This window comes from Sebastes umbrosus, chromosome 17, assembly GCF_015220745.1.
Source record: "Sebastes umbrosus isolate fSebUmb1 chromosome 17, fSebUmb1.pri, whole genome shotgun sequence".
Taxonomy (NCBI): Eukaryota; Metazoa; Chordata; class Actinopteri; order Perciformes; family Sebastidae; genus Sebastes; species Sebastes umbrosus.
Window position 1 is genome coordinate 19,209,627 of NC_051285.1, and position 25,429 is coordinate 19,235,055.

Sequence of the window (25,429 nt, forward strand, 5' to 3'; positions counted from 1 at the left end):
TGAGTCCGAAACGCTCAGTCCGAACGTTGCTGTGGGGGAGAGTAACTCCCTTTTGCGTTTGTAACTTTGCAGACCTTTTGCATGCACAAAAAAATATAATAATAGGTCCTCTTTAAAATCTTCAAAATTAATGACATTCCCATCAGCCTCAGCTATACTCTGTGATAAGTGCTAATTAGCATGTAAGCATTCTAACATGCTAAACTAAGTTGTGAACATGGCAAACATTATACCTGCTAAACATCAGCTCGTTAGCATTGTCATTAGGACCATGTTAGCACGCTGACGTTTGCATTTAGCTTTACAGCCTCACAGAACCGCATAGACTCTAGTCACAATATTTTCTTCGTAGGAGTTTAGGCACATAGAGCAACTCTTACATATGCAACACAGTAATACATGAACGATTAATGACACGAGTTACTAATATGTCTCCTTCTGACCAAAATTGCATTATAACACATGCAACCCTGTCAGATAAACTGAAGATTATGGAAAAGAAATTAGAACAACCTCAAAGGAAAAAGTTTTGTTAAAAGGTATTGCAACCCCTTGCTATCCAAGTGTATTTGAGCAGAGATCTAATTGAGAAGTGAAAAAATAAAATCAGACAGTACAATAATTCGTACATTAATTATATTCACAGTTGCCATCTTCCAGGGGGTTCGACAAACACAGAGACTTCATCTGCTATGGATACGCTGTAATGGATTGATTACTCAGTGCTGTCAGCTAAAACCGCTGTCATGGTAGGACACAGCTGCACTCACTTCACTGCTCTTGTCCACTCAACTGCGCCAGAGAAATACTTTTTGTTGGCTTCCTTCTGCCCACAGCAGCCTCTGTACTCAACACTGTAACACTTTCTTATACTGATGAACTCACTGGCTCTGTACACAAATTATCACTCTTATCTGGTTTGTCTGCTTGCACTTCCTAAGTGGTATTTCTTCTGTTTGTTTCTGCTCATAAACACATTTGTTTTCGGCTGTGTCTCAACTGCCTCTGATGATGAGAAGTAAAAGACATCATTAAATAAGTGTTGAATGGTGAAGATCAGACAGACAATCTCCAAGTGAAGAGCAATAAATTGACAGCCTGTATTGTAAGACGTGACATGTTGAGATGCCCGGAGCACTCACTGTAGCTGAAACTCTGTGTTGAACCATAAATACAGGCAATTTACAGGAAGCCTTAGGAGAATGAAACATGAAAGGTTTTATCGTGAAGTTTTATAGCACTCAGCAGCGTGCTCTTTTTTTATCTCCTGAACTCTCTGGGTAGCTTCAGACCGCTTACTGCAGCCCTGACCTTGGGTACCATAACACAAAGTACAGTATCATCATTTCATCTCAAGAATTTTACAGGGCATTACTTTTATTGTTAAATTACACGTAAATCCTCTCTTGGGAGCCATTTTTCCAGGCAGGCAGGCATGTTACATACTGTCCGTGCTTTTGGTTTTGGCTCTGGCTCATGTGTTGTTAATCCCAGTTAATCCACTGCACACTATTCCCTCAGGTCGTCTCTCTGTGTATGATATTGGCTGAAAGAAAGTTGTGATAGCAAAGTCTGCTGCAGTCTGATCTGCCGAGCATCCAGGAGACCAAAACGTTATCACGCTTTATTAGATTGTATTTGCTCCCTCTTAATCCCTGACCAAGAATAAATAATAGCTCTGCTTACACAGTCCACTGTTTGGTTTTGAAGACATTGTTTACAACTGGATTTCTCATCTTTAATTATCCAGTGGAAACCCTCATTTACTTTATCTGCCCGAAGGAAAATGAGGCCGCGCATGCATCAAAGCACTTCTGCTGTGCACTTTTCAATTCTCCCAGCAGGCTTTGGCCCTAATGTCATTTTAAATGTGACATGCAGAGCCGCGCACGTGGCTGCAACGTTTCCACATCCAATTTCACAGGTTGCAGCACTGAGTAATGACACTAAAACAAAGACTTTTACTAAATAAACAGGAGGAGTTCCAATCACTAAAGCATTACCTATATGAATTAATAAATTGTTAAACAAAAGGAGTAAAAAAATACATAGAAAATACAAAATAAATGCATACCTAGCTCTGCTTTTTACCTGACAAATGCTACAGAAATTATGATCAGCTTTTTGTGAAATTATGTTAGCTTTGACAAATGTTCACACTTATGGAGGACGGAACCAGACAAAATAAAAAATAAATCAATAAATAGATGACTCAATAAATAAACAAATATGTCATTAAATGTAGCAAAAATAGTATAAAAAATAAATGTACAGTAGCCATTAATTAATTGATAGAATGTGACATAAATTGATACACACACATGATGAGACACGTTGAGTGACAGCCCCTCTCATTTACATAATGAGGCAGAAATGCATAAAGAAATGTAAACAGAAATGTATACAAAAATAATACAGAAATAAATAAGTTTGGGGAAATCATTAAGGGATGCAATGCAAAGAGAAAACCATTCATAAATACATAAAGAAATTCATGCATTTAAAATGAAATATAAAATAATGCAAAAATGAATAAAACATTTTTATGAATTAATTTAAAAATTAATAAAAATAAATACATAAACAAATAAAAGGGGGATATTAAACAGAAATAAATAAATAAGGGAATTACAAAGATAAATAAATAAAGAAGCAAATTAAAACAGAAATATAAATGTATGTCATATTTTATCAACTAATTAATTGTTTTTGATATTATTTTTGCTACATTTAATGACATTTATTTATTTATCGAGTAATTTATTTGGCAGGTTCCGTCCTCCATACACACTGATTTTTAAAGCATGATTACAACTGATTAAAAATCAGTAGCCTTTTTGATGATTTAATTACTGTGAATGTCTGATGTTTCTGATTGTAACTGCATGCTCTCCGCTAACAGCGCTATGTGTAACACTGTCTGTATTTAGGCCACTATGCTCCCTCAGGCTTACAACTTGTGTGCATAATTCTGTGGGTTATAACAAGCAATCGCTATATATAAAACAAGGTTAAGTTCACAGACTTCGATAGATTGGCATTGACGAGTGATTGAACATGTTTGTTCTGTGATATCCGTGGTTGTTTTTACATGTCACACTAGACACATTATTTTAAAACCAACCTATAATCACTTACAACAGTGCAGGGGTTTATCTTCACATTGTTCATGTTAGCCTCTTGGACTAATGCCAGAACAACTCCGTGTTATTAATTGTGCACGCCATATGGTCGACACTTCATAAATGCCATTTTTACTTAAACTCCATATGAAGTTCTGGAAAGAACCTGCTGCCATTTACACTCAATTGAATTTTGCTAAAGAGGCTGTGTATCAGACAGAGAGTGAGAGGCTCCCTGAGCGGATCTCATTTGCCACGGTGGAAAGTGGGAAGCATGCCCAAGGTGTGCTTAGGAGGCAGTGTGATGGTAACTTCAGTCCTCTCGTAAAGACTTCTAACACTTATTGAAATGCTGTCAGAGAACTTCTCACTTAGGGAAACTGTGTTATCCTGAAAGTCACTGTCTTCTATTGATCCCAGAGAATCAGAGGCTGCAAAGTCACGCTCACATAAATTACCATCGAAACCAACCCATTAAGAGGCAGAGAGGAAGGTATAATAACAATGGCAAATATATCCTCTTCATTCAAACAAAGTTTCTCTCTTCATGTCACTTTCCCTGCACTTTTGTCAGAACCGTCACACGTTAGGGACTGTATGAAAATGATCAGGGTGGGGAGACTGGATCAGAAAGGGGGTGGGTATTGTTATTTTTAGCAGGCTTACTCACTGGATGTAGAGAATGTAAGAGAATGCTGCGTTTCTCACGCGGCATTCTCCTCCCCTTCCGCTATCTATTTTGCAAGGGCACCTACTTAGTTAGGTTTAGTAAAAAAACATCATGGTTTGGCTTAAAATGACTATGTTTGATACATTATTAAGATATGGACATAAATTAAAATCAGTGAACATTGATATTTAGTGAGACGAACAGCAGTGTCCTGGGTGAAAGTTCTGTGTTTGATTGACCCATCCACCAACCCAACCTCCTGTCCTCCGTATGTGGATTTCCGAATACTATCATTACAAACTCTTTTGTGATACGTCAAAAGCAAACATAACCCGCGACAAAATATGTTTCCCTTGAAACGTAATTCACAATGCAGTTTCGTTGTATGGGAATGTAATTTTTAGGTGACAGGGTTGGTAGGTCTGGCTATGCGAGACTACGTTAATAGTTATATCAAGATGACAAACTTTAACTTGCTCATAAAGGTTCATAAAGGTGCACTTTGCCGTATGCAGAGGACAACAGTTCTGTCTCCGTATCAGGATTTTATTAATGTGGTGGCACACATTAGAAGTTCCATTAAGATATTGAGGTTTAATGTGGCGTATGCAATTTAGCAGGTGTTACCAGTCTAACATTTTTATACTATTTTGACATGTTGTAGTTGCGTTTTTATTTTTCAAAGTCAAGAGAAGGACTCAAATAAATCATGTTTTGGGTTGCAAAATACATCTCTAGGATGCGCTGGGATGCATCATTAGTGATGTTCCTGGGGTCATCGGGGGTTTTGGGTCTTTCAACATCATACCCCCTCACCCAGGTGACCCATCCGGGGTTGATCAAGTCCCGGATTGCATCCCAGCAGCAACAGTCCACGGGCTTTCTCTGCAGCTTCAGTGATGGTACGTATGGCCCCCCTCTTTGCAACTCCGGTTACTCCAAGCCCTGCCAGAGCTTTACAGGTTGAGTGACCAGCAAACCCCCGGCAGCCCACTTCAATCGGCTCGCAGAGAGCCCGCCAGCCCCGGCCTCTGCACTGCTCCACTAGCTCCTGGTATTTGGCGAGCTTCCTCTCATGAACCTAATCCATGTGTTCTTCCCAGGGCACAGTCAGTTCCCACATAATCACCTGCTTGGTGGAGTCTGAGAAGATGATCAAGTCTGGGCGGAGTCTCGTGTGTATGATGTGATCGGGGAACTTTAGTTGTTTTCCGAGATCCACCCTCAGCTGCCAGTCTGGGGCTGTGGACAGGCGGCATGGTCTTGTCTGTGGTAGGGAATGGGGCTTCTCTCCAGCCTTGAGAAACGTGATGGTTTTCTTCCTGGGGGCGGTGTTTGCTGGACTGAATGGCTGTGGTGACAGTTTCCACAACTGTCTTGAGCACCTGGTCGTGGCGCCAGCGGTAACGTCCATCAGCCAAGGCTTTAGGGCAGCTGCTGATGCGATGTTGAAGGGATCCTCTACCAGCACACAGACGGCAGGAAGGTGTCTCATCTTTGCCCCATGTGTGAAGGTTTGCCGGACTTGGTAAGGTGTCATAGAATGCCTGGACCAGGAATCTGATGCAGTAGATGTCAGCCCGCCAGAAATCCGACCAAGTAATCTTCCGCTGCAGTATGTTTTCCCACCTTGTACAAGCTCTTGCTGACTGAGTCCCACCATTTTTCTGACTCGTACCTCCTAAACACCTGCACGCACTTCTTCCTGGAGGAGATGTTGTCGCTCTCTCCCTTTTGCTTTGCTGATTTGGCAGCTTGGAAAGTAGCCCAGGCCTGATCGCCCTTTTGCCACTGTCCCAACAAGGGCCTTCTGCCTTAGCCGTGCCTCTGCCACCTGCAACTCTCTGGCAGCACTCCACTTTCTGCCTGTGCGGACCTCTATGCCAGCTGCTGCTACTTTGGGGTTCCTGGAGTCTCTATACTCCATGGCTTCTCTTGTTCGTGTCACCACAAATTCTTCTGAGAGGCCGCTGAAGGGGACCTGTAGGGTGTTGGTGGACCCGTACAGAGCAGCACTGCTTAAGCTCCTTGGCAAGCTAAACTTAATAATAATTACCAACTTAATAATTATAATAATTAATAAATCCCTTTTTCTACTAAGTACAACACAAAGTTCCACACCAAACCAATCATTTTTGCACAGTCCCTTATCTTTGGAGGACGGAACCTACCAAAGGTTCAGCGGCAGCTAGCTGGCCAGCATATAGTCTATGCACTCTGAACCCATGACACATGTTGAGTGACAGCCCCCTCATTTGTAAAGTGTAAATAAATATAAAATAAATAATAAATAAATGCAAAAATAAATAAATACATTTACAAATTAATCAAAATAAATACATAAATAAACCAGAAGTGCACTCGGAGAGCGCAACATCGTAAAATCACTTCAGTGGAAGTGGTCAGAAACTAAATAAAACTAACCTAAAGTGTTGTCGTCACTCTTTACAACAGTCACCAAGTGCGCCATTCGTCGAAGTAAACTGTAATGTCCCTGTGTTTCATGAGGAAAGCTGGCAGAAGGAGAGAGCTGGGTGACACCTCATGAACGCGTCATCAGTTACACTGCGTATGTCTTAAAGCCTGTGGTGTTAATGCAAAGGCTGAGCGAAGTTATTAAAATTCCTGAAGCTGGATAATGATCCGGATCACCACCAAAATATAATGGATTGTTTATTGTGCCGCACCCCACTCTTCTAAAAAATGTCATTCAAATCCATTGCGGACTTTTGGAATTATCCTCCAAACGGACAAACCAACAAACAAACCAACAAACCAACAAACCAACAAACCAACGCCGGTGAAAACATAACCTCCTTCCTAGGCCTTCGGCCTTGGCGGAGGTAATAAAAGAGAAAATTGAACAGAAGAGTAAATAAATAAGGGAATACAAAAATAAATGAATTAATAAGCAAATTAAAACAGAAATACTAATTTATGTCACATTTTATCAATTAATTAATGGCTACATTTATTTTTAATATTAGTTTTGCTACATTTAATGAAATATTTATCTATTTATCTATTGAGTCATTTATTTATTCTTGATTTTGGCAGATTCCCTCCTACATATATAGTATATAGCATGGAGAACTTAGTTAAGTGTTTATTGCAGGTAACACCTCTTGTGTTTTGCAAGAATTTCATTTAAACAATCAGAGTTTATGTTGTAAATAGACTGAAACTAATTGAAACATCCTTCAAGTGGCAGGGAACTCACAACAACAAATGACATACTAACAGTGGTGTACGTCTGCAAAAAGGTCATACCATCCAGACATTGTTGTCGTTCATGAAATTGAACTTAATTATAGTGCAATTGTTCGACTCGCTGTGTCCTGGGAAAGATTAGAGTTGTATGCCAAGCATTAAATCACATCCAGATCAATAAGCACAGACTCTGTAGCTGTTCTGCTGTGCTGGTTCTGCAGCAGTCTAAATAGGAAGCTGTAATGATTTTTACCACTCCAGCACCCATATATTCTGGATATATACAACACACACACACATACACCCCTGTTCCATCAAATCACACTTTCTGAGCATAATTGATATTGTATTGCTCAGTTGATCTAATGGAATGTAAGAGTGAGTAAGCAATACTGAAGTGGATAAAGTGATTTAACTTTAATGTCTTGAAATAGATAAATGATTAAAGAGAATGAACTTCAGGCAGAGGAGTGGTCATCCTTCAGAAACAGAGCTCAATAACTGTATTTACAGGTATATCACATTCCTGTACAGTACTGCAGTGTGGAGTACAGAAAAATGTTCTAAATTACATATTACGGTATGATAAAAAGCCCTATGAAATGTCAAAGACTGAAAATCAGCTGTAAACTTGCTCAGGCGGTGTGATTTGGTAAAACCCTACATGCTGCATTTAGAACAGGCTGCAGACATTACAGTCTATTGATTCAGACAGAAGTAAACAGAGCTGCAGTGCTGTGAATGAGAAGCAGTAAAAAAACAAAGAGATAACAATAAGTTTATACCAGTTTACACCAAACCAGGCAGAACTGCCTTAGTAGAATTGTATCCACCGTGTCATTACTGGAGCATGTTTTGAGATTAGCTGCAGGTTCATTGACGTCGTTAAGTATTAAGGCCACAGATTACCTGGCAATGAACTCATAGAGATGACTGCGTGCTGCGGCGCTGGTGCACACTGATGTTGTCCGTGATTCCCATTCCTTTCAAGCGAGTCTGATTGCCAGGCGGAGCGCAACTTCCCTGTCATATTGATGGTGTAATAATTGGATGGACCATGTTGAACCACAAACAGTTTAAGTCTCAACACGCTCAAACATCTGTCTGCACTGCTCCCGCCCTCGTAGACTCTCCGCTGTCTGTCTGAGATTCAGACAGTTTAAAGACAAACAACTAATTGTGTGATCATTAAAGGAACAATGTGTGTCATTTTGGAGGATCCATTAGCAGTAAGGCTGTCAATCGATTAAAATATTGAATTGCGATTAATCGCATGATTGGCCATAGATAATCATGATTAATCGCAGATTTTTTATCTGTTCAAAATGTACCTTAAAGGGAGATATGTCAAGTATTTAACACTTATCAACATGGGAGTGGGCAAATATGCTTGCTTCATGCAAATGTATGTATATATTTATTATTGGAAATCAATTAACGACACAAAACAATGACAAATATTGTCCAGAAACCCTCACAGGTACTGCATTTAGCATACAAATATATGCTCAAATCATAACATGGCAAACTCAAGCCATACAGGCAACAACAGCTGTCAGTGTGCTGCCTTAACTATGACTTGCCCCAAACTGCATGTGATTATCATAAAGAGGGAATGTCTGTAAAGGAACTCATGGGTACCAATATAACCCATTTTCATTCACATATCTTGAGGTCAGAGGTCAAGGAACCCTTTGAAAATTGCCAGTTTTTCTCCGCCAGAATTTAGCGCAAGTTTGGAGCGTTATTTAGCCTCCTTTGCAACAACATTCAATTCAATTTAAATATCAATATATTTTTATGTAGCGTCAAATCATAACAAAAGTTATCTCAAGATGTTTTTGAAATCCTCCCTTCTTTCTGGGGTCTCAAGGTTGGCAAGTATGCTTCCATTGCTCCGAAAGTAGTGTTGGTAAGGATGGCTTCTGAGTGAGGCAAACGGCGTTACCACGGTTTCGCACTTGGCGGCTCACGTTACCGCAGCCTTGGAAAGGGAGGAGTGAGCGGAGGGTTACTCAGCGGGCTGCAATCTGCAACCACACCACTAGATGCCACCAAATCACACTGTACCTTTAATGTGTTGAAACGTCTTTTCATCGATGTTAGTGAAAAAGTAACCTATTCCTATATCTCAATGATGAATGAAATTCATTGATTATTTGGGAAACTTATATCAGAGAAAACATATTTTATGCCACTGTCGTTTTTTTATTTAGATTTTTACCACTGAGAAACACACCTCTACAGCATGATGAGAGATGGCTCTCAGATGAGTGCAACAAAAGTAAGTCAATTAGGATTCTAATTTATAGCATTAGCCACTGTTTAATCACTGGTTGCCACTTGGCAACCAGTGATTAAACAGTGATAAATCAATGCATTAGCTCCCCACATGTACAGCCTCTGCACTCAAACACCTGCAGGAGACGGCCTGAGATTATATTGCTGGTATGTAGGACTACTGCTGCATGAGTGCGGCTACACATCTGATCCAGGATCTGATCACAATAGGGAGGGAGACGAGATGAATCTGAGAAAAAAAGATACATAGCTAGATAGACAGACATGGCCTGTATACACACATTGCATATAAAGTCAGCAGTGTACTATTGGTCCATACTAAGATGCTGGTCCGTGCTGCTCTGCCTTTGCACCACACACACCAAAACCCAGCAGAGGCTACACACCGCCTCACACACACCAACTCCGCAGTGACGTGAGGAGGAAGACGGGAGGCTGCTCTTATTATAATTCAACGTCAGACCAAGTTTGATAAACGCCCCCCCAACCCCCTCCTCCCTCCTCTTCTCTTCCTCTCTCCTTCCCTCTCTCTGGCCCATTTCAGTGGTCCTCATCCACAGTGAGGATATCTGCTTTTCCTCTCCTCCGCCACCACCATCTTTGAGATAAAACACTGGCTTTAGGTTTCCAGCAGCAGCAGCAGCAGAGGGCTGGCGCTGCAGTTGCGCTGGCACACATTCAACGTGGGTGCACACAGTGAGTGAGAGAGAGAGAGAGAGAGAGAGAGAGAGAGAGGCGCCGCATCTTGTGGATTTCTTTGCGTACCAGCCCGTGTAGCTACATGGTTCTCCCTGCTCTCCCTCTGTCACATCCAGACCCGGAGTTGTTGATTTCACTTCTCGGAGAAAAATGTGGCATCGCGTAATAGCGACAGTCCTTGTTTTCTTGTGTATTTTGGGGGACTCGCTGGCAGGGTTTCCGAACCAAATCAACATTGGTAAGTTCAACGGGATACTCTGACTACACATAGCCTATATGTCTTTGTTCACTAAATAGGACACGTCTCCGCAAGTCGCACCGATTGGGTCATTTGCATAATTCATTACCAAGTTCACTCCTCTCATACAGCACAGAAGGTTGTGGGATCCTGCGCGTCTATGTAGGCGGTTTGGTAAAAAATAGAGTTGATCCAAATTGTGAAAATGTTTCATCTGCAATGCATTATTTAGTGAGTGGTATAGGCTAACATTCATTTCTTGGCTTCCTTTCTTTAAATTAACTTATCAATCATCGTGCGTAATTGTGCAGCACTGCCCCCACTCAAAGTAAAAAGTGCATTCTTCATGTATGTTGGGAATGAACCAGAGCACTGTTACATGTCACATTTTGTCTCCTGTAGGTGGACTGTTCATGCGCTCTACGGTGCAGGAGCACAGCGCCTTCAGGTTTGCCGTCCAGCTGTATAACACCAACCAGAATGTGACGGAGAAACCCTTCCACCTCAATTACAATGTTGACAACCTGGAGTCCTCCAACAGCTTCTCTGTCACACACGCCTGTGAGTAGTTATATATACACAGTGTATAAACTGGTTGATAAAAAAAACCCTCATGAATTTCACTGCTTTTGGTTAAAAAAATTAGGCAATTATATATATTTTTTTCAAATTGTAACCAGAGGTAGGCTCCAGTCTAACACACACACACACACACACACACACACACGCGCGCACACACACACACACAGTAGGTTAAATACTATATTTTGCTGTAATTGTCTCGTTGGCGGGCCAATAGGAAAATTACACAGATGTTTATGAGCTGAAATTGGGTGTTGTGATAAAATGGATCGGGCTTAAAAAAACACCTGCCAAGTGTCTGGCTTGATACACAAACTCTCCTCAGTCACTCCATCCAAAACTCACCAGCTGGATGATGGAGCATGATGGCCTGTAATTGGCCAAACACAGTGATTTTGTAAACCGAGTAATTCAGTAATTCCAGAGACGCTGATTATGTGCAGCACTTTAGATGACTGTACTTGAAAAGCGGGGTAAACAAATATTGCTAATCTGGTTATTGTAGTATCTTGCTGTGACATCGGATAAAGGCTTTAGGTGGTGATCATCAGTCAGAAAGTGTATTGTGATGGCGGCTACTGGTTGGTTGTATCATGCAAATTGTTGCATTTGACCTTGTCTTGCTGCTGAAATGCCCGTCTCTCCACTGTTACATGAAAACAAAAATCTTCATTTGTAACCACTAGTCAAATATAAAGCAGAGGCTGGGCGATATGGAGAAAATATAATATATAATATAATAATATCACAATATTTTTTACTAAATACCTCGATAGCGATATTGTAGCATTGACTATTGGTTCTTTCACAAAATATTTACACAATGAGATTTTTGATGAATAATCATCAGTAATGTGGATGTAATGACTCAGTAGGTAAAGGCAAATAATAGAACAGCTAGAACAGTCTGATAAATTCAGAAAATTATATCTACTATAATGCAGCCTTTTAAACCAGGAAAAGACAACACTTACGCCATATTATGATATCCAAAATCTAAGACGATATCAAGTCTCATATCACCATATCGATATCGATATATTGCCCAGCCCTAATTAGTAGCCATCTTTAGGCTGTTACCCATTTGTTCGTGTGTTTGGGTTCAAATTAGGGCTGTGTATTGGCAAGAATCTGAATATACATGCGATATATTGTGATACTGTAAGCAAGGCAATATATTGTGATTTTTTTTTATATACTTTTAGGAAAACTCTCATAATATTAAGAACACACCACCATATGTGGGGCTGCACAATTAATCGAGATTTTATTGAAATTGTAATATGGCTTATTACAATTTTCAAATCGCAGTATTTGTTTAAATCGCAATATTTGTTAATGGCTAAATGTGTGTCAAAATACCATTTAAAATTCAATATTGTGGTGCTGCGGTCCTGGCCTACACATCATATTCTACAGCCTTAAGAAAACATCTTTGTTTGGTACAGAATGATCCAAGCAAAAATCACACCAAAATCATTTAAATATGTTTTTCATTCCCTTTAATATCGCAAATATCATGCAGCCCTAACCACATGCATAAAATCTAAAAGAGAAAATTATTACAAAACATAATATCGTGGTACTCAAGTGTATTGATATTTTCTTACAGCCCTAGTCCAAATCAGAAAATTTGATTGTCAATAAATACAATCTATTCAATTTAAATATCACATTACCAACAGCATAGTGGTGTACATTCTTTTTGCTACACCTTTGGTGTATGAATAGCCTGCTGTATCAACTGTAACATGCTGTAATCCATGTAGTCATCTCTCCAAACATGATGGATTTGATAGGAAGGGCTGTGGAGTGTGAGATGGCTTCATAATTGGTCTACCAGTCACTCCTTCTGCCATGTAGGGCACCGAGCTCTGCCTGGAGAATTAATTTGTTATCCTTCTTCCCACCAACTGCACTTCACACTTCACGCTTAAGGATCAGCTGCGGCTCTTCCAACTCTGTCAGGTGCCGTAGAGACGGCTGTGTAACCTAATGAAGTGAGAAAAAGGGCCAAAAAGAGAAAGGGAAATTTAACACAAGTATACCTACCTCGTACATCTAGGGCTTGGCTATGATAAAAGGAAGGGGGAGAGCAGCAGCCTTGGGGAGAAGTTTCAGTGAGATGCAGGTTTACTCACTCACACCTTGACGCTGTTCGACCACAGCCTTGCACTGTCGGCTGCTGAGTGATTACACTGGGGCGGCTGTGGGGTCAGTGCTTAGCTCAAGGGCACTTCAGCTGTTGTCGCTGAGGAAGAGATGAATATTACATGCTTGGCCTGTCCAGATCCTGTGTAAAGCACAAACTCTCGTACTTGGACCTGTTTTTCATTACGAGGAGGCCAAAAGCAAGCCATTATGTAAAATTACTCATCCAGCAGAAACATTTCTTGTTACAGTGTCAACGAGCTACAGTATTTTCCCTCTAGTCATCTTTAACCCACGGGTTGTCTTTGGTCCTCTGAATTAATTATGCAGGATGATGCTTCTAATGTTTAATTTTTGGATTTATCGTCACCTCATCTTCCAACAAGTTATTGAATGGAACTAAAAAGATGCCACATGTTGAGCCCTTTAGAGTTAAACAGGGAAAATAGAGGCCTGTTGATTTAAAAATGTATATTTTTGGATCATGCACACACCATTGCCAGGATTCTTTTGGAGTAAACCTGAATCCATTGTTTTCAAAAGAAGCTTAAAGTTTTTCTTCCCACAGGATAAGCATTAAAACAAGATAATCAGGAGGATTAATTTTGCCGAGATAAACTGGTGCAAGCTAAGCTAGATGCATCCCAGTTGAAAAAGACCAGCGAGCAGCTCATTATACCGACCAGCCAGCCAGCTTGTGACTAAGACATTTCTTGAAAATGCACCAAACTCCATTATTATTCTTATTTTAGTAGTCTGGATTGCATAATGCCCTGCTTGCCTGGCAGGTGTTGATGTAGCAAATGAATGTGATGATTATGGTTTGACACATTTCTATTCTGGCAGGAATGACAGTCATTGCTGTGCTTTCCCACAGCTCACATTGTACATTTTTTATAAAGTTTTAGATTAGCAAGTGTTAAAATGACTGAGATTTTAAATCTGCTTATTACTTGTGATCTTTGGGATCGTCTGCAAAAACTTCCAGTTTTGTATATTGTATAAATGAAAGGACTTTTTGCTCAGAGCTCATTTGTTGCGTTTGTTGTGCGGACCCTGAATGGAATAAAGCAGGACAACACTGCTGTCCTCCAGCTGGGTCAGTATATAATGATTGTTACAAATCCCTGATGGCAAATGACTGTGTTATTGGCAGCGTTGATCAATAGGTGGAAGGCTGTAGTCCAGCAGTGGTGTGTGTGTATGTGTGTGTGTGTGGCTCCAGTTTGTTCTCCAGTATGGAAAAATCAATTCCCACCAAGCTTTCATTTTCTCTCTCTCTCAGTCCCTCTCTGCTAATATATGGCTGTTCTCCAACTTCCCCCTGGCCAGAGACACTGAATCTTCAGGGTGATGCTTGCATAAAAACAAACAAACCTGTGAACAGCCAATGACGCATCGCAGCAAACTATTTGCAGTCGTCGCAACTTGATTGAATTGATTCCGACAAAGAGGACTTCACTGTGCTGTTGTGTTTATTATCTCACCAATTTGTGGCTGGCTGGAGTGAAGCTGCAGGATGTATTGATGTGACACCATGCCCCAGGCCAAAGCAGACTGGGTGCATAAATGCAGAAATGTGAAGGTTATATCCATTAAGACTGAGGTCAGGGCAGGAAGAGACAGCGGAGACAGAGCCCCTGTTCCGGCTGGATATTGAGAGAGGAGTTCAATCAAGTACATGTGGGATTGTAGTTTTTGGATATGGTGACAGTGCGGGAACAGATTAGGACTGCACAATTAATCGAAATTTTATCGCAATAGGGCCTACTGCAATTTTCAAATCGCAGTATTTGTTAAAATCGCAATATTTGTTAAAAAAATACCATTTAAAAAAATATGTATTGCCACAAAAATAACACCAAAATCATTTTAATATGTTTTTCAATGAAAATGAGAATAATGATTCAATTATTATTATAATAAAAAATATCATTCCCTCTAATATCGAAAATTATATCACAATTGCAATATCAGTCAAAATAATTGCAATTAGATATTTTTTTCAAAATTGCAGCCCTAGAACAGATCATTTCAAATCTTTATTTCCAAAGCATTTACTCAGTGTACAATTAACTGTCACACTAATTTACATGAATGCTTGTAAATTAATTTTAATTTCTGAGCACATATTTAGTTACAGTAGATGTTGCCAATCTATGCAATGTAAAAAAAAATCACCCTAAAAAGCAACTTCATGCATTTTTAAAGACTCACTTCTCTTGTTTAAAGTGAATCTGTTCAGACCAGAATTGTTCCAGAGACGAACTTTTGATTTGATCAAATGTCAGTATGACAGTGTGTTTCTTATTAGAGCGTCTATTATAGCCACCTATCCTCCCTCTGCTGTGACTCAACCAGTGTGATGCTGCTCAGACAGAGGCTAATGTTAGAGCACTTCACTGTGTAGGCAACGGACAGTCCTACTAATGCAGCATAGACCAGTTCATGTAGCCAGATCTCCTCCTCCTCCACCTCCTCCTCTTCTTCTTCTACTTCTTATTCTTTTGCATTATTAAGACTGTGGTGGTGAATACATTGACTCATAAGCTGTGTCCAAATAAGGACATTTTAGTTTATACAGTGCTTGTATGCAAATCTAGTGAAAAAGTATACTTAAAGCACTGATGGTATGAGCTAGAACTATCCTATTATTTTCTGCCTTATTATCTGCAAAGAAACAGCGCAGGCAGGGGATAGAGGAGCAGCAGCACACATAAGCACATTCCAAATGTCTAATATGTCATTTAAACAACTTCATGATAAGATGTGTTTCAGTAAAGCAGAAGGGGAAAAGATCACATTCACCTTGTGTGAAAGTCATGTTTTTCATAGTTGGCTGGGGATACTTGATTATAAGATCTGATGGTGTAGTATTCAATACATTATTTAAAGGAATAGAAAAGAATAAAATAGAAATATTGTGAAATATGCATATTCGCTCTCTTGCCAAGAGTTAGATGAGAAAATTGATAGCCGTTTCGTACACTAAATATGAAGCCACAGCCAGCATTAAGACAGAAAACAGGGAATCAACAGCTACAATAGCTTGCTCTGTCTAGAGGTAACAAAATATGCCTCCCAGCACCTCTAAAGTTCACTTATTAACATGTTGTATCTTATTTGTTTAATTAGTGCAGAAACTGGATGCAAAAACGACTCGTGGTGATATTATAGGGGGGTTATGTGCAGGACTATTACTCTGGCTCCACGCAAACACTTCCTGGTATCTTCTACCTCTCTGTGAGGTTGCCAGGCAACTAACAAAATCTTAAAGGTACGGTTGGTAAAGATTTTAGAAACATTTTTTAATATATTAGTTGAAATTACATCCCAAAAGCAATCAATAATTCAAATTCTCTGACAAAAAAGAAAAAAGGACTACCTGCCTTCCTGTGCGCACTCTGCCCGTGCACTCATTGTGCGTCACTGGAGTCTTCCACAAGCTGCTAGCTTGACAGCTGCTAACAATAACAATGTTTGTTGTTTGCGTTCATAATGATCATTTTGGGGGAGTGACTTTGGAGGGAGGCCTGAAGGGCCTGAAGGGACTGTGAGTGTTGGCAACGTTCTCGCTAGATTTAGGGTCTTTTGGAGCTAGTGCTGCTCGCTGCTTTTTAGATTTTATTTTTTGACACATATAAAAAAGGCAGTGCATACCTTAATCAATTATAAAAAGAGAATCAAATGTTAAAAAGAGATAGAGAAGAAGAAAAAAAGATAAGATTACACACACTAGCAGACATCCATATATGAAAATAAACAACGTGATGAAATAGAATTAAGATTCACATTATTATATCATCAATAAAAACTCATTATTATTAATCAGTTTACAGAGATAAAACATTGGGGTGATAAAAACAAACCTTTAACAGCTTTCTTAAATTGTTCTAGTGCCAACTTCAAAATATGAGGTGGCAGAGCGTTTCATATGGAAAAAAGTTGGCAATTCTAGGTTGGGTTTTTCATTTGGATCATTTTTAAAAATCTAGTGTACTCTTGCCAGTTTCTCAAGATCGCCGACTCTGCCTTTAACATATTATTTAGTAAGTTTAAGAGATGCTGGTAGGTAGGTTTTGTTCCCCCCTGTTGCCAGTCTTTGTGCTAAGCTAAGCTGAACGGCTGCTGGCGGAAGCTTCAGAATTCATTGTACAAACACAATAGTGATATCGATCTTCCTCTCTAACTCTCATGTTATAGATAGAGTGCACTTTAATCTCATGCAAAACATATTTCACAAAATGAAAATATTGTAATATCTAAAGGTAAATGCCAATTTGGCAATGCTTTACACAGTTTTGCTGTAGTTACTGTAGTAAAACAAACCTGCTGGAACGTAACCAAACAATACATAACAACCTTGGATCCATCATAACTCTGAGAGCTCATTTAAACCGACAAGTCATGAATGATGCATGAGCACCAGAGACAAGGTTGTCAAATTGTTTGGCCTGAGGGAGAGCATTCTGCATGATAGTTTCTATCTTAATCCACACTCTTTGGCCAGACTAATAAATGTGTGTACGCACACAATAAACTATTATTGAAGCTAGCAGCATCAGAGTCAGTGAGGTCACTGATAATCAGAGGGAAAAAAACACAGTGCAGGGCTAAATTAAATTATCAAATCTTGTTCAGCATGAAAAACATATTCACCACCTCCACTTAGATATTTGGACAACCAGACATCTTGTATGTGTGTGTTTCGTTTGAAAGCTTTAAATGGATCCTTTCAATTTGGGAGCCCTTGAACAGAAAGCATGTCCTTTTATCACGATGCACTGATAAAAATATCTGAGCTACTGCTACTGCAGCCAGAGTCCTGTCAGTTTGGATGACCTGCCCCAAGTTGACAAGTGCTCATCCTCACATTTGTCATGGCGTTGTCAGTGGGGAGCATAATAAAAAAACATAAAAGCTTTCAGAATGTCTTTAGTGTAATTGCACCCAACTAAAGCGTCATTTCACTTGAGGGCAATGCCGTTTACTAACCGATACTTTCGCTGACATGAATACATGGTTTGACCCTTAGTTTAATAAGAGCTTTTAGGGTGTATTGCTATGGGGCAACACGACATTCATGGGTCATCGTCCAGCATAAATGCATTCGCTTCCTTTGAACAAGGGAGCACTGATGCTAAAGAAATGGCCACAACTACAACAGAGGCTTTTAAATATCAGCTGCCTGAAGACATCAGTCAGTGCAAAAAGCTACATGTTTTTGTCCAAACAGGCTCACAGCTATTGTAAGAAAGACTCTTATTTTTCCTCAAATGTTCATAATGCTGTAAAATGGCGGACTAGCACTGAATAGGTTCGGGGGCACGCCACCGGAGATGTGTAGTTAGTCTTTCATCCTGTGCATCAGAATGTGCGTACATGTTGTCAGCGCTGTAACGGAGCGACGGTGATCACTACTGACAAGCTACAGTGATGCTGCAGCAGTTTGTTGCAGTCTTACACAACGTCCTTCAGGGAGGCTGCTGCCTCTGAAAGCTCTGCTGCTATTCACTAAATGTTACCTGAGATTAACCAAGGACAACAAGCTGTGAACTACACAGAATAACACGAAAGAAAACCAAAGATGCCGTCGGGGCAGTGAATAATTTAGGAGGGGCTGCTTGCTTTCATAGAGTTGGAGAAAGTTGTATGCGCCTCAGCTGTTGAATGTAGAGGGGCAAAATCACGTCAAGCGCGTCAGTGTTTTGAATTTACTTGAAACAATTTATACTTTATTAGTTTTGTTATTCATATTTTATACTATTTTATGTCCATAGTGAGACATTTGTGTCATGCAATTTTAGAAGACTGAGCACCAGAACAGATGATTAGAGTTAATGAATTGTGAAAAGGTTAAGAGTTGGGTTTTATGATTCATTTTAATCCATAAAACTAATTAATTTCTAGAATGAAGAATATTGACGAGTTAATTGAAACTACTTTGCACACAGTCATAACATTTTCCACTTTGCTCCTTTTCTTGATGTATTTTTAATGTGAATCCGTGTTCTAGTGAGGTTCTGCAGCATTAAAACCTTTTTAAATTGAGTGTGCTGTATTCATCTGTCTCTTGTAATAGTGGTCCTTGGATGATGTTTTTGCAGTATATGCAAAGCATGTGTAGGTGGAGTGTTAGCAGCGCTTTTACTGCGGTGCAGTGAAATATTAAAGTGTATTCTTCCATAGAAGACTCCAGTAGCCACAGGCCGTGTCTGTGTATCGTTGCTGTAGATTTCCTTCTGTCATATTCTTTTAGCATGTGGGTTGAATCCAGTTGTATTTCTCAGATTAGGGCTAATCCAGTAGTGTTGCCCCGCTTTTTGAGTATAATGAGCATCTGCAGGGGGTAACCCGCTGGAAGAAAAACGTGTGCTTTTACAAAGCAAGTAGAGAAGTCGAGAAGAGGGAATTCCAGCCAACATGCAATCACACTGCCTGAGGAGAAACACCTACTCAAGCTTCAGTCGCTATATGCCCTCTGCTTTCTCCGTGGCTGGTCAACTGGGAGGAATTGCACAACAATGCAGACTGTAATGCAGATACAAATATGAAACGCTTAAATGTCATAACACAGAGATCATTTAAACCTTGTGCACTTTGCCTTCAGTCAGATTTTCATTTGCTTTATGGTGAAATTTAACTAGCCAATCTTAACAAGCCTTTCAGTGGAATGAGTGCAGTTTATTAAACTCAAAATAGATGAGATGCTGTGAAGAGTCACTACTCAAAAGCTCATGTGCAATTTCAGAAACATGCATAATGTATTTGGTATCTTTTTTTATTAGCCATATTAGTGGCTCTATAGTCTTGCATAGCCAGACATATCTCTACAGCACTGTGTCAGCACTAAAGAAAGGTCTGGCTTCACACATTATCATTCTGCTATATGGAAAATAACACACTGGCTTGTTTGTATTTCTTTGAATCAATCACAATCGTCTTGGGCGGTGCTAAGCACAGGATGCAGCAACAGTGCCCTTGCAAAATAGATTGCTGGCGTATTTTTGTAGGCCAACCTGGAAGTTAGCATCGCTCTGGTTCCCTCGACAAAAAGCCAATGGGACTTTTTGATTGGACTTTGGATTATTGCTGAAAATAAACTCTGTGGCGATCAAACAATTATGATACTTACATGTTTTGTTGCGTGAGATAATCTCCACAAATGAACACCACTTTTAAGAATTTTTGAAGCGTAAATGCAATCACCAGAACTAAAAAGCTAACGTTAGCCTGTAAACGAACTACACCACGGTCTCATGACTTCACACCGCCACCACTAAGCAAAAGTTGACTAGTGTTTGGCATGATGACATTTAGTAGTCTCATTTAGCTACTTATTAGCAACTGCCTTTTTTAAAGACATAGAATCTTAAAAATTCGTGAGGGGGGTATTTACTGATGTATTTTATGTCGTAGAACAAAATCCATTGACTTTGAGATGAGGAAACCAGAAGGGCAAAAATGCTACCTCATTTCCGGGTTTTAGGACTCATTCCTTTAGCACTCTACATATAGCGGAAGGAGAGGAGAATGCCGCGTGAGCTACGCGGCTTCTTACACCCAGTCTACATCCGGTGAGTCAGGCTTGTGGCTCTATGAATGGCAATGTCAGTCTGTCAGTCGGTCGGTTGGTCCACCACTTTGTTCCAGACTGAAATATCTCAACAACTGTTGGATGAATTGCCATGAAATTTTTTGGTGGCCAGAGGATGAATCCTAATGAAATTTGGTGACCCCCTGACATTTCCTCTAGTGCCAGATTCAGGTTTACATCTGTGGTTTTTGACTGAGATACTGTATGTCAACAACTACTGGATGGATTGCCATGGAATTTGATTGCAAAACTATTGATATTCCCTTTAGCCTCAGTTGCACTTTGTGTTAAGGGCTAATTAGCAAATGATAGTCTGATAACACACTAAGCTAAGATGGTAAACATGGTAAATGCATAGCCCAGTTTAAATGTGTATTTTCATGTTTACGTAGCACGATCAATGCAATCTAAAAATCCATATGCAAAATCCATTTCACATAGAGTCCATTGTGAATTATACTGTATGTCAGTGATGTTTCCATTTTATTTTTGACAATCGTGATGCATTTTTAAACATGAAAATAGCATGACTGAAATTTACTTTTAGATTTGTCCCACATCATAACTTACATATTCTGACTATCTTCAAAGGCTTGAAGGAGTGAGATGTCCAAATGTAATGGATCAAATCCTTTGTATCACAGCGTTGTTAAAGGTCAAACACTGTAATGGATTCACATGGAAGTTATTGGAGGATTTTAAGGATCGGCGCAGGGCAGAAATCTAATTTATGCTTTGGAAACAGTCATCAACCATGGTTAGGGCAGGGAAGTGCACCGGTTAACAGAGAGTTTATGTCTTTAGTGACCTTACATATGTATGTTTTCAATCTTGGCCTTTTATTTGACACACGGACACTCTGCTATGCTAATTCAAAACCTTGGCTGCTTTATTCTTGCCATCCTGAGGAATATTGAATTACAGACCTTTCACCTTTTTCATGTCTTTCTGCTGAGACATTGCCTATAAATAGAGTGCACTTTAATTTGTTGATGACAACATTTGCATCGGAGAGTTACCCATAGGGCATTCATTAAAATAAAAACATAAAATATACTTATCATGGTTATAAATTATTTAGGTTTTCCTGCATTATGAGCTGTAAAAAAAATCTTGTTGTTGAATGTTTGCCACTCACAGTCCAAAGACTACACAATATAGTATGATTCTTATGAATACAATGCCAAACACCCACAATACCAAAAGTGGGTATATATGTTTATCCAACCTCTTCAATGTCTAATTACCTCCTGCCCAGTGCATGCTGGGAGGGCTTGAGCCCCTCCATGCCTCTGTTGAAGGGTCATGTCTAGAAGGTAACCCCCAAGTTGCGAAGCTCTTTCGAGTTGGTTATGATCTGGCATTGACCTCAAATGGTTAAGGTTAGGATAGGTTGTCGGGAAGCAAGTCTTCGCACGTTTTCGCAACTTGGGGGTTACCTTCTAGATATCGCCCTGTTAAAGCCTTAGACTGTATTATAAGAAGTAGACGTAGTCACCATGACGTCATCCATTGGACGTCATCCATTGGTTTGTGGACTGCCATTTTTTTCATCTTGTTTTTTTGCCGTTGCCATCTTGGGGCAGCTGTGGCTCGGAGGTAGAGCAGGTCGTCCACCAATAGGAAGGTATGCGATTCGATCCCCGGCTCATCCAGTCACATGTTGAAGTGTCCTTGAGCAAGGGGTGTGAATGAGTATTTAGATTAAATCCTGATGGGCAGGTTGGCACCTTGCATGGCAGCCTCTGCCATCAGTGTATGAATTTGTGTGTAAATGGGTGAATGCTGACATGTAGTGTAAAGCGCCTTGAGTGGTTGGAAGCTTAGAAAAGTGCTATATAAATGCAAGTCCACTTACTATTTACCATTTGTTTTTATGCAACCAGAAGTGACACGAGAGGGTGGGGCTAAGTACAACCCAACCCTGAATAAGACATTTTTAGGTGACCCAAAAGGTTATAATTAACTTTCATGAACTGAATACACACTATGAAAGGGTTAAAGTTGTAAAATGAAAACACGGATAACTCCCAGCCGTGGTAGCTACCTGTCAATCACAACGTACCTAAAGCATACCCTGCTTTATGGTCTATTTGACTCTAAATGGGACCATGATTTACTAAATGAACATCATGCTGTATTGTAGAAGACTCGAAATTAGTGAAAAAAAACTCTATGTTTGTAATAAATCAAGTGAGAAGTAGGGTCACTTTCTCATAGACTTCTATAAAATCAGACTTCTTTTTGCAACCAGAGGAGTCGCTCCCTGCTGGCTATTAGAAAGAATGCAAGTTTAAGGCACTTCCCCATTGGCTTCACTTTTCAGACCCAGATGTTGCCCACTGGTTAAAGCAGAAACTAAATTATTGAGGGTGAAAATTGTTTCTTAGTGAACTTTATGATCTCTGATGGTAACATGACCAAAGCTGTGATAGTGTTCGGAAGCACCTGTGACCCACGTGGAATGCGTCGTCGCTCAGGTGTCAGACACAGAGAGAGTCCTGAGATTATTCCCACAACATCCCTGTACAGCCTATCCAGCTGACACACTAAACAGCTGCTGGCAGAATGTAAAGAAGGCATGTTAACCTGGAATAACAGGGGAGCGACGTTGGCTATGTGCCGTGACCCTGCAAATCATAGTTCAGTACATCATTCAGTAGACGGCACAGCATAGCAGCCCAGCTCGTTTCCGCGAGGAAACACTCAATCTGCTGAGTGTCTGTCAGTCAGCATTCTCAGTCCAGCCTAGTAATGCTGTCTCATTAGATGGTCCTCTTTAAAACATAAGTGGAAAGAGATCTTGATTACTTTGAAGTTTTTGTGACACACCATTTTCAACCTGCAACTAAAAATACAGTATATCAATATTGTTGGTTTGGCAGAAATAAGCCGTAAGTATTGTAGTGAACTGGCTAAAGCTAGAGACAATCTGTGTGTCCTGATGGGAGAATTCATCACCTTGATTTACAGTTCATAGCTCTGTCCATGGTTGTAAATCATGCAGAGGTTCCATAACAGACATCAGGGGTTAATGGTCTCACATGAGACCTGATGTAAGAACCAGTGTGACATGACATAAATTATTACAGTATGAATTTGACATTGTGATTAATTTATGGTAGGAAACCAACAGTCAGATGAGATTGAAAAGTCTACACAGATCCAAATGAAGATAGGTATTTCTTTGTGTTGCATTAAATAGAGACTTTAACTTTTGCTAGATGCTTCTGCTTTCATGTACTGAAGGGCTAATTTATAGCTAAATGGGTTTACTTACCTACTTGCTTGTAGGCTTGTGATCTTCATCCTGTCCAAGCTTTTGGCCTCTCCAGTGTTCAGATTCATTCAGTGTCTTTAAAGTAATTGTTTGGCACAAGACGCCATGAAATGCAGTCATCATGACTGTCTGGCTGACCTTTGGTCCAGACTGAAATATCTCAACAACTATTTGATAGGTTGCCATGACATTTTGCACAGACATTAATGGTTCTCAAACAATGAAGTCTAATGACTTTTGTGGGTCCCCTTTCCTTTAGATGACATTTGTGGCTTTAAATGAAATGTCTCAACAATTATTGGATGGATTGCCATTGCAATTCATGTCCCCTCCGGATTAATTGTAATAACTTTGGTGATCCCATGACTCCTCATCCAGTGCCGTCAGAAGGTCAAATTTTCAATTTGTCCAATACTTTGTCGATACACCTACTTAGCATCAGTATGTTAGCACTGTTATTGTGATTGTGTATTGTTACCATGCTAGCTTTAGCATTTTGCTCAAAGCACCACTGTGCGACAGTACATCCTCACAGAGCTTGACTCTTGTTAATGATTCATGCTATTATATGTTGAAAGGTGCAAGTAATTCAAATGTTTTTGAGTGCAAGGGCAGTAAAGAGGCTTTACATAATATAGTTAGTATACTGTATATGGGGTATTTACTGTTTAAGGCTTTGAATGGATGTGAATGGTCTTCGTGCTTAAAGACAGAAGAAACATGCTTCTCGCTTGTGCCTTCTGTTTTCGATACCACGGGGAAAAATCGACACAACATTGAGGGCATGAAATTTTAGATTTTTATTAAAAGATAAACAGCAGTGCATTTTTCACAACACTACATGCTTCACAGTAGCTTGTTTAACTGTCTGCCTGGTCATTGCACATTCTGCACATTCTATATTTGCTGAATATATTCAGAGTTTCTCTTTGACCCCATCCTTTATAAGTTGGTCATTTTGGAACAGCAGCTGCATGTCTGTGCCGTGTCCTCTGCCTTCTTTTTTTTTAATGACCATGTGACCCTGGGACAGGACAGGACAGGTATTCCCATGTGGCTGAGACCAACAAGGCCTCCCTCTCCCTCAGGAAAACAAACTGCTGCTCTTGTCTTCTCTAGTATCGCTGCAGGCACTGCTCTCAGACAGCAGTAGAAAAATAACCTCCCACCAGGCAGCAGCACGCGCATAAACAGGTTATTTGTAATTGTCACAAAAAGTAAAGTCGTTGTCCTCACTTTGTCCAAGTGCAGTATCCAATTCCCTCAAACCTCAAGGATCTCACCAATGACTCAATCCAAGAAAACTCATCTCCTCTATCCTTTTCCTCATTCTCACTTTCTTATATGCAAGTTCAATTTTCTCACTGCGTGCGGTGTTCCCTTTTCAGGCCAGGACAGCAGCTCTCCTCTATTCCCCCTCAGCGATAGAGCTTTAAGAATTCACTTTGTAGCCTCGGCTCTGCTGTGCACATACACCACATGTTCATCCCTACATCAGCAAGGTTTATGATAGACTCAAAAAAAGATTCCTGCAGCTGTCTGCGGGAGAAACCCTCAAAGCTGCAAAGCCCCGAGTTTC

At 40.0% G+C, this 25,429-nt stretch overlaps 1 protein-coding gene and 1 pseudogene across 6 annotated transcripts in view; one reads left to right on the forward strand and one right to left on the reverse strand.

The window, feature by feature from the left end:
- gria3a (glutamate receptor, ionotropic, AMPA 3a) overlaps positions 1 to 25,429 on the forward strand; it is a 104,822-nt gene that overhangs the window by 8,842 nt on the left and 70,551 nt on the right. For 2 of the 6 annotated variants that reach the window (XR_005203925.1, XM_037749093.1), the window contains exons 1-2: positions 9,831 to 10,240; positions 10,643 to 10,801. Coding sequence is in view for 5 of the 6 variants with exons in the window: in XM_037749093.1 (XP_037605021.1) it covers positions 10,153 to 10,240; positions 10,643 to 10,801 (247 nt within the window). In the remaining variant the exon portion in view is untranslated. Of the gene's footprint in view, positions 1 to 9,830; positions 10,241 to 10,642; positions 10,802 to 25,429 lie in introns of those variants that run through there. The other 4 variants (XM_037749090.1, XM_037749089.1, XM_037749094.1 and 1 more) reach the window with 3 other exon arrangements.
- LOC119476020 lies at positions 4,522 to 7,073 on the reverse strand (annotated as a pseudogene).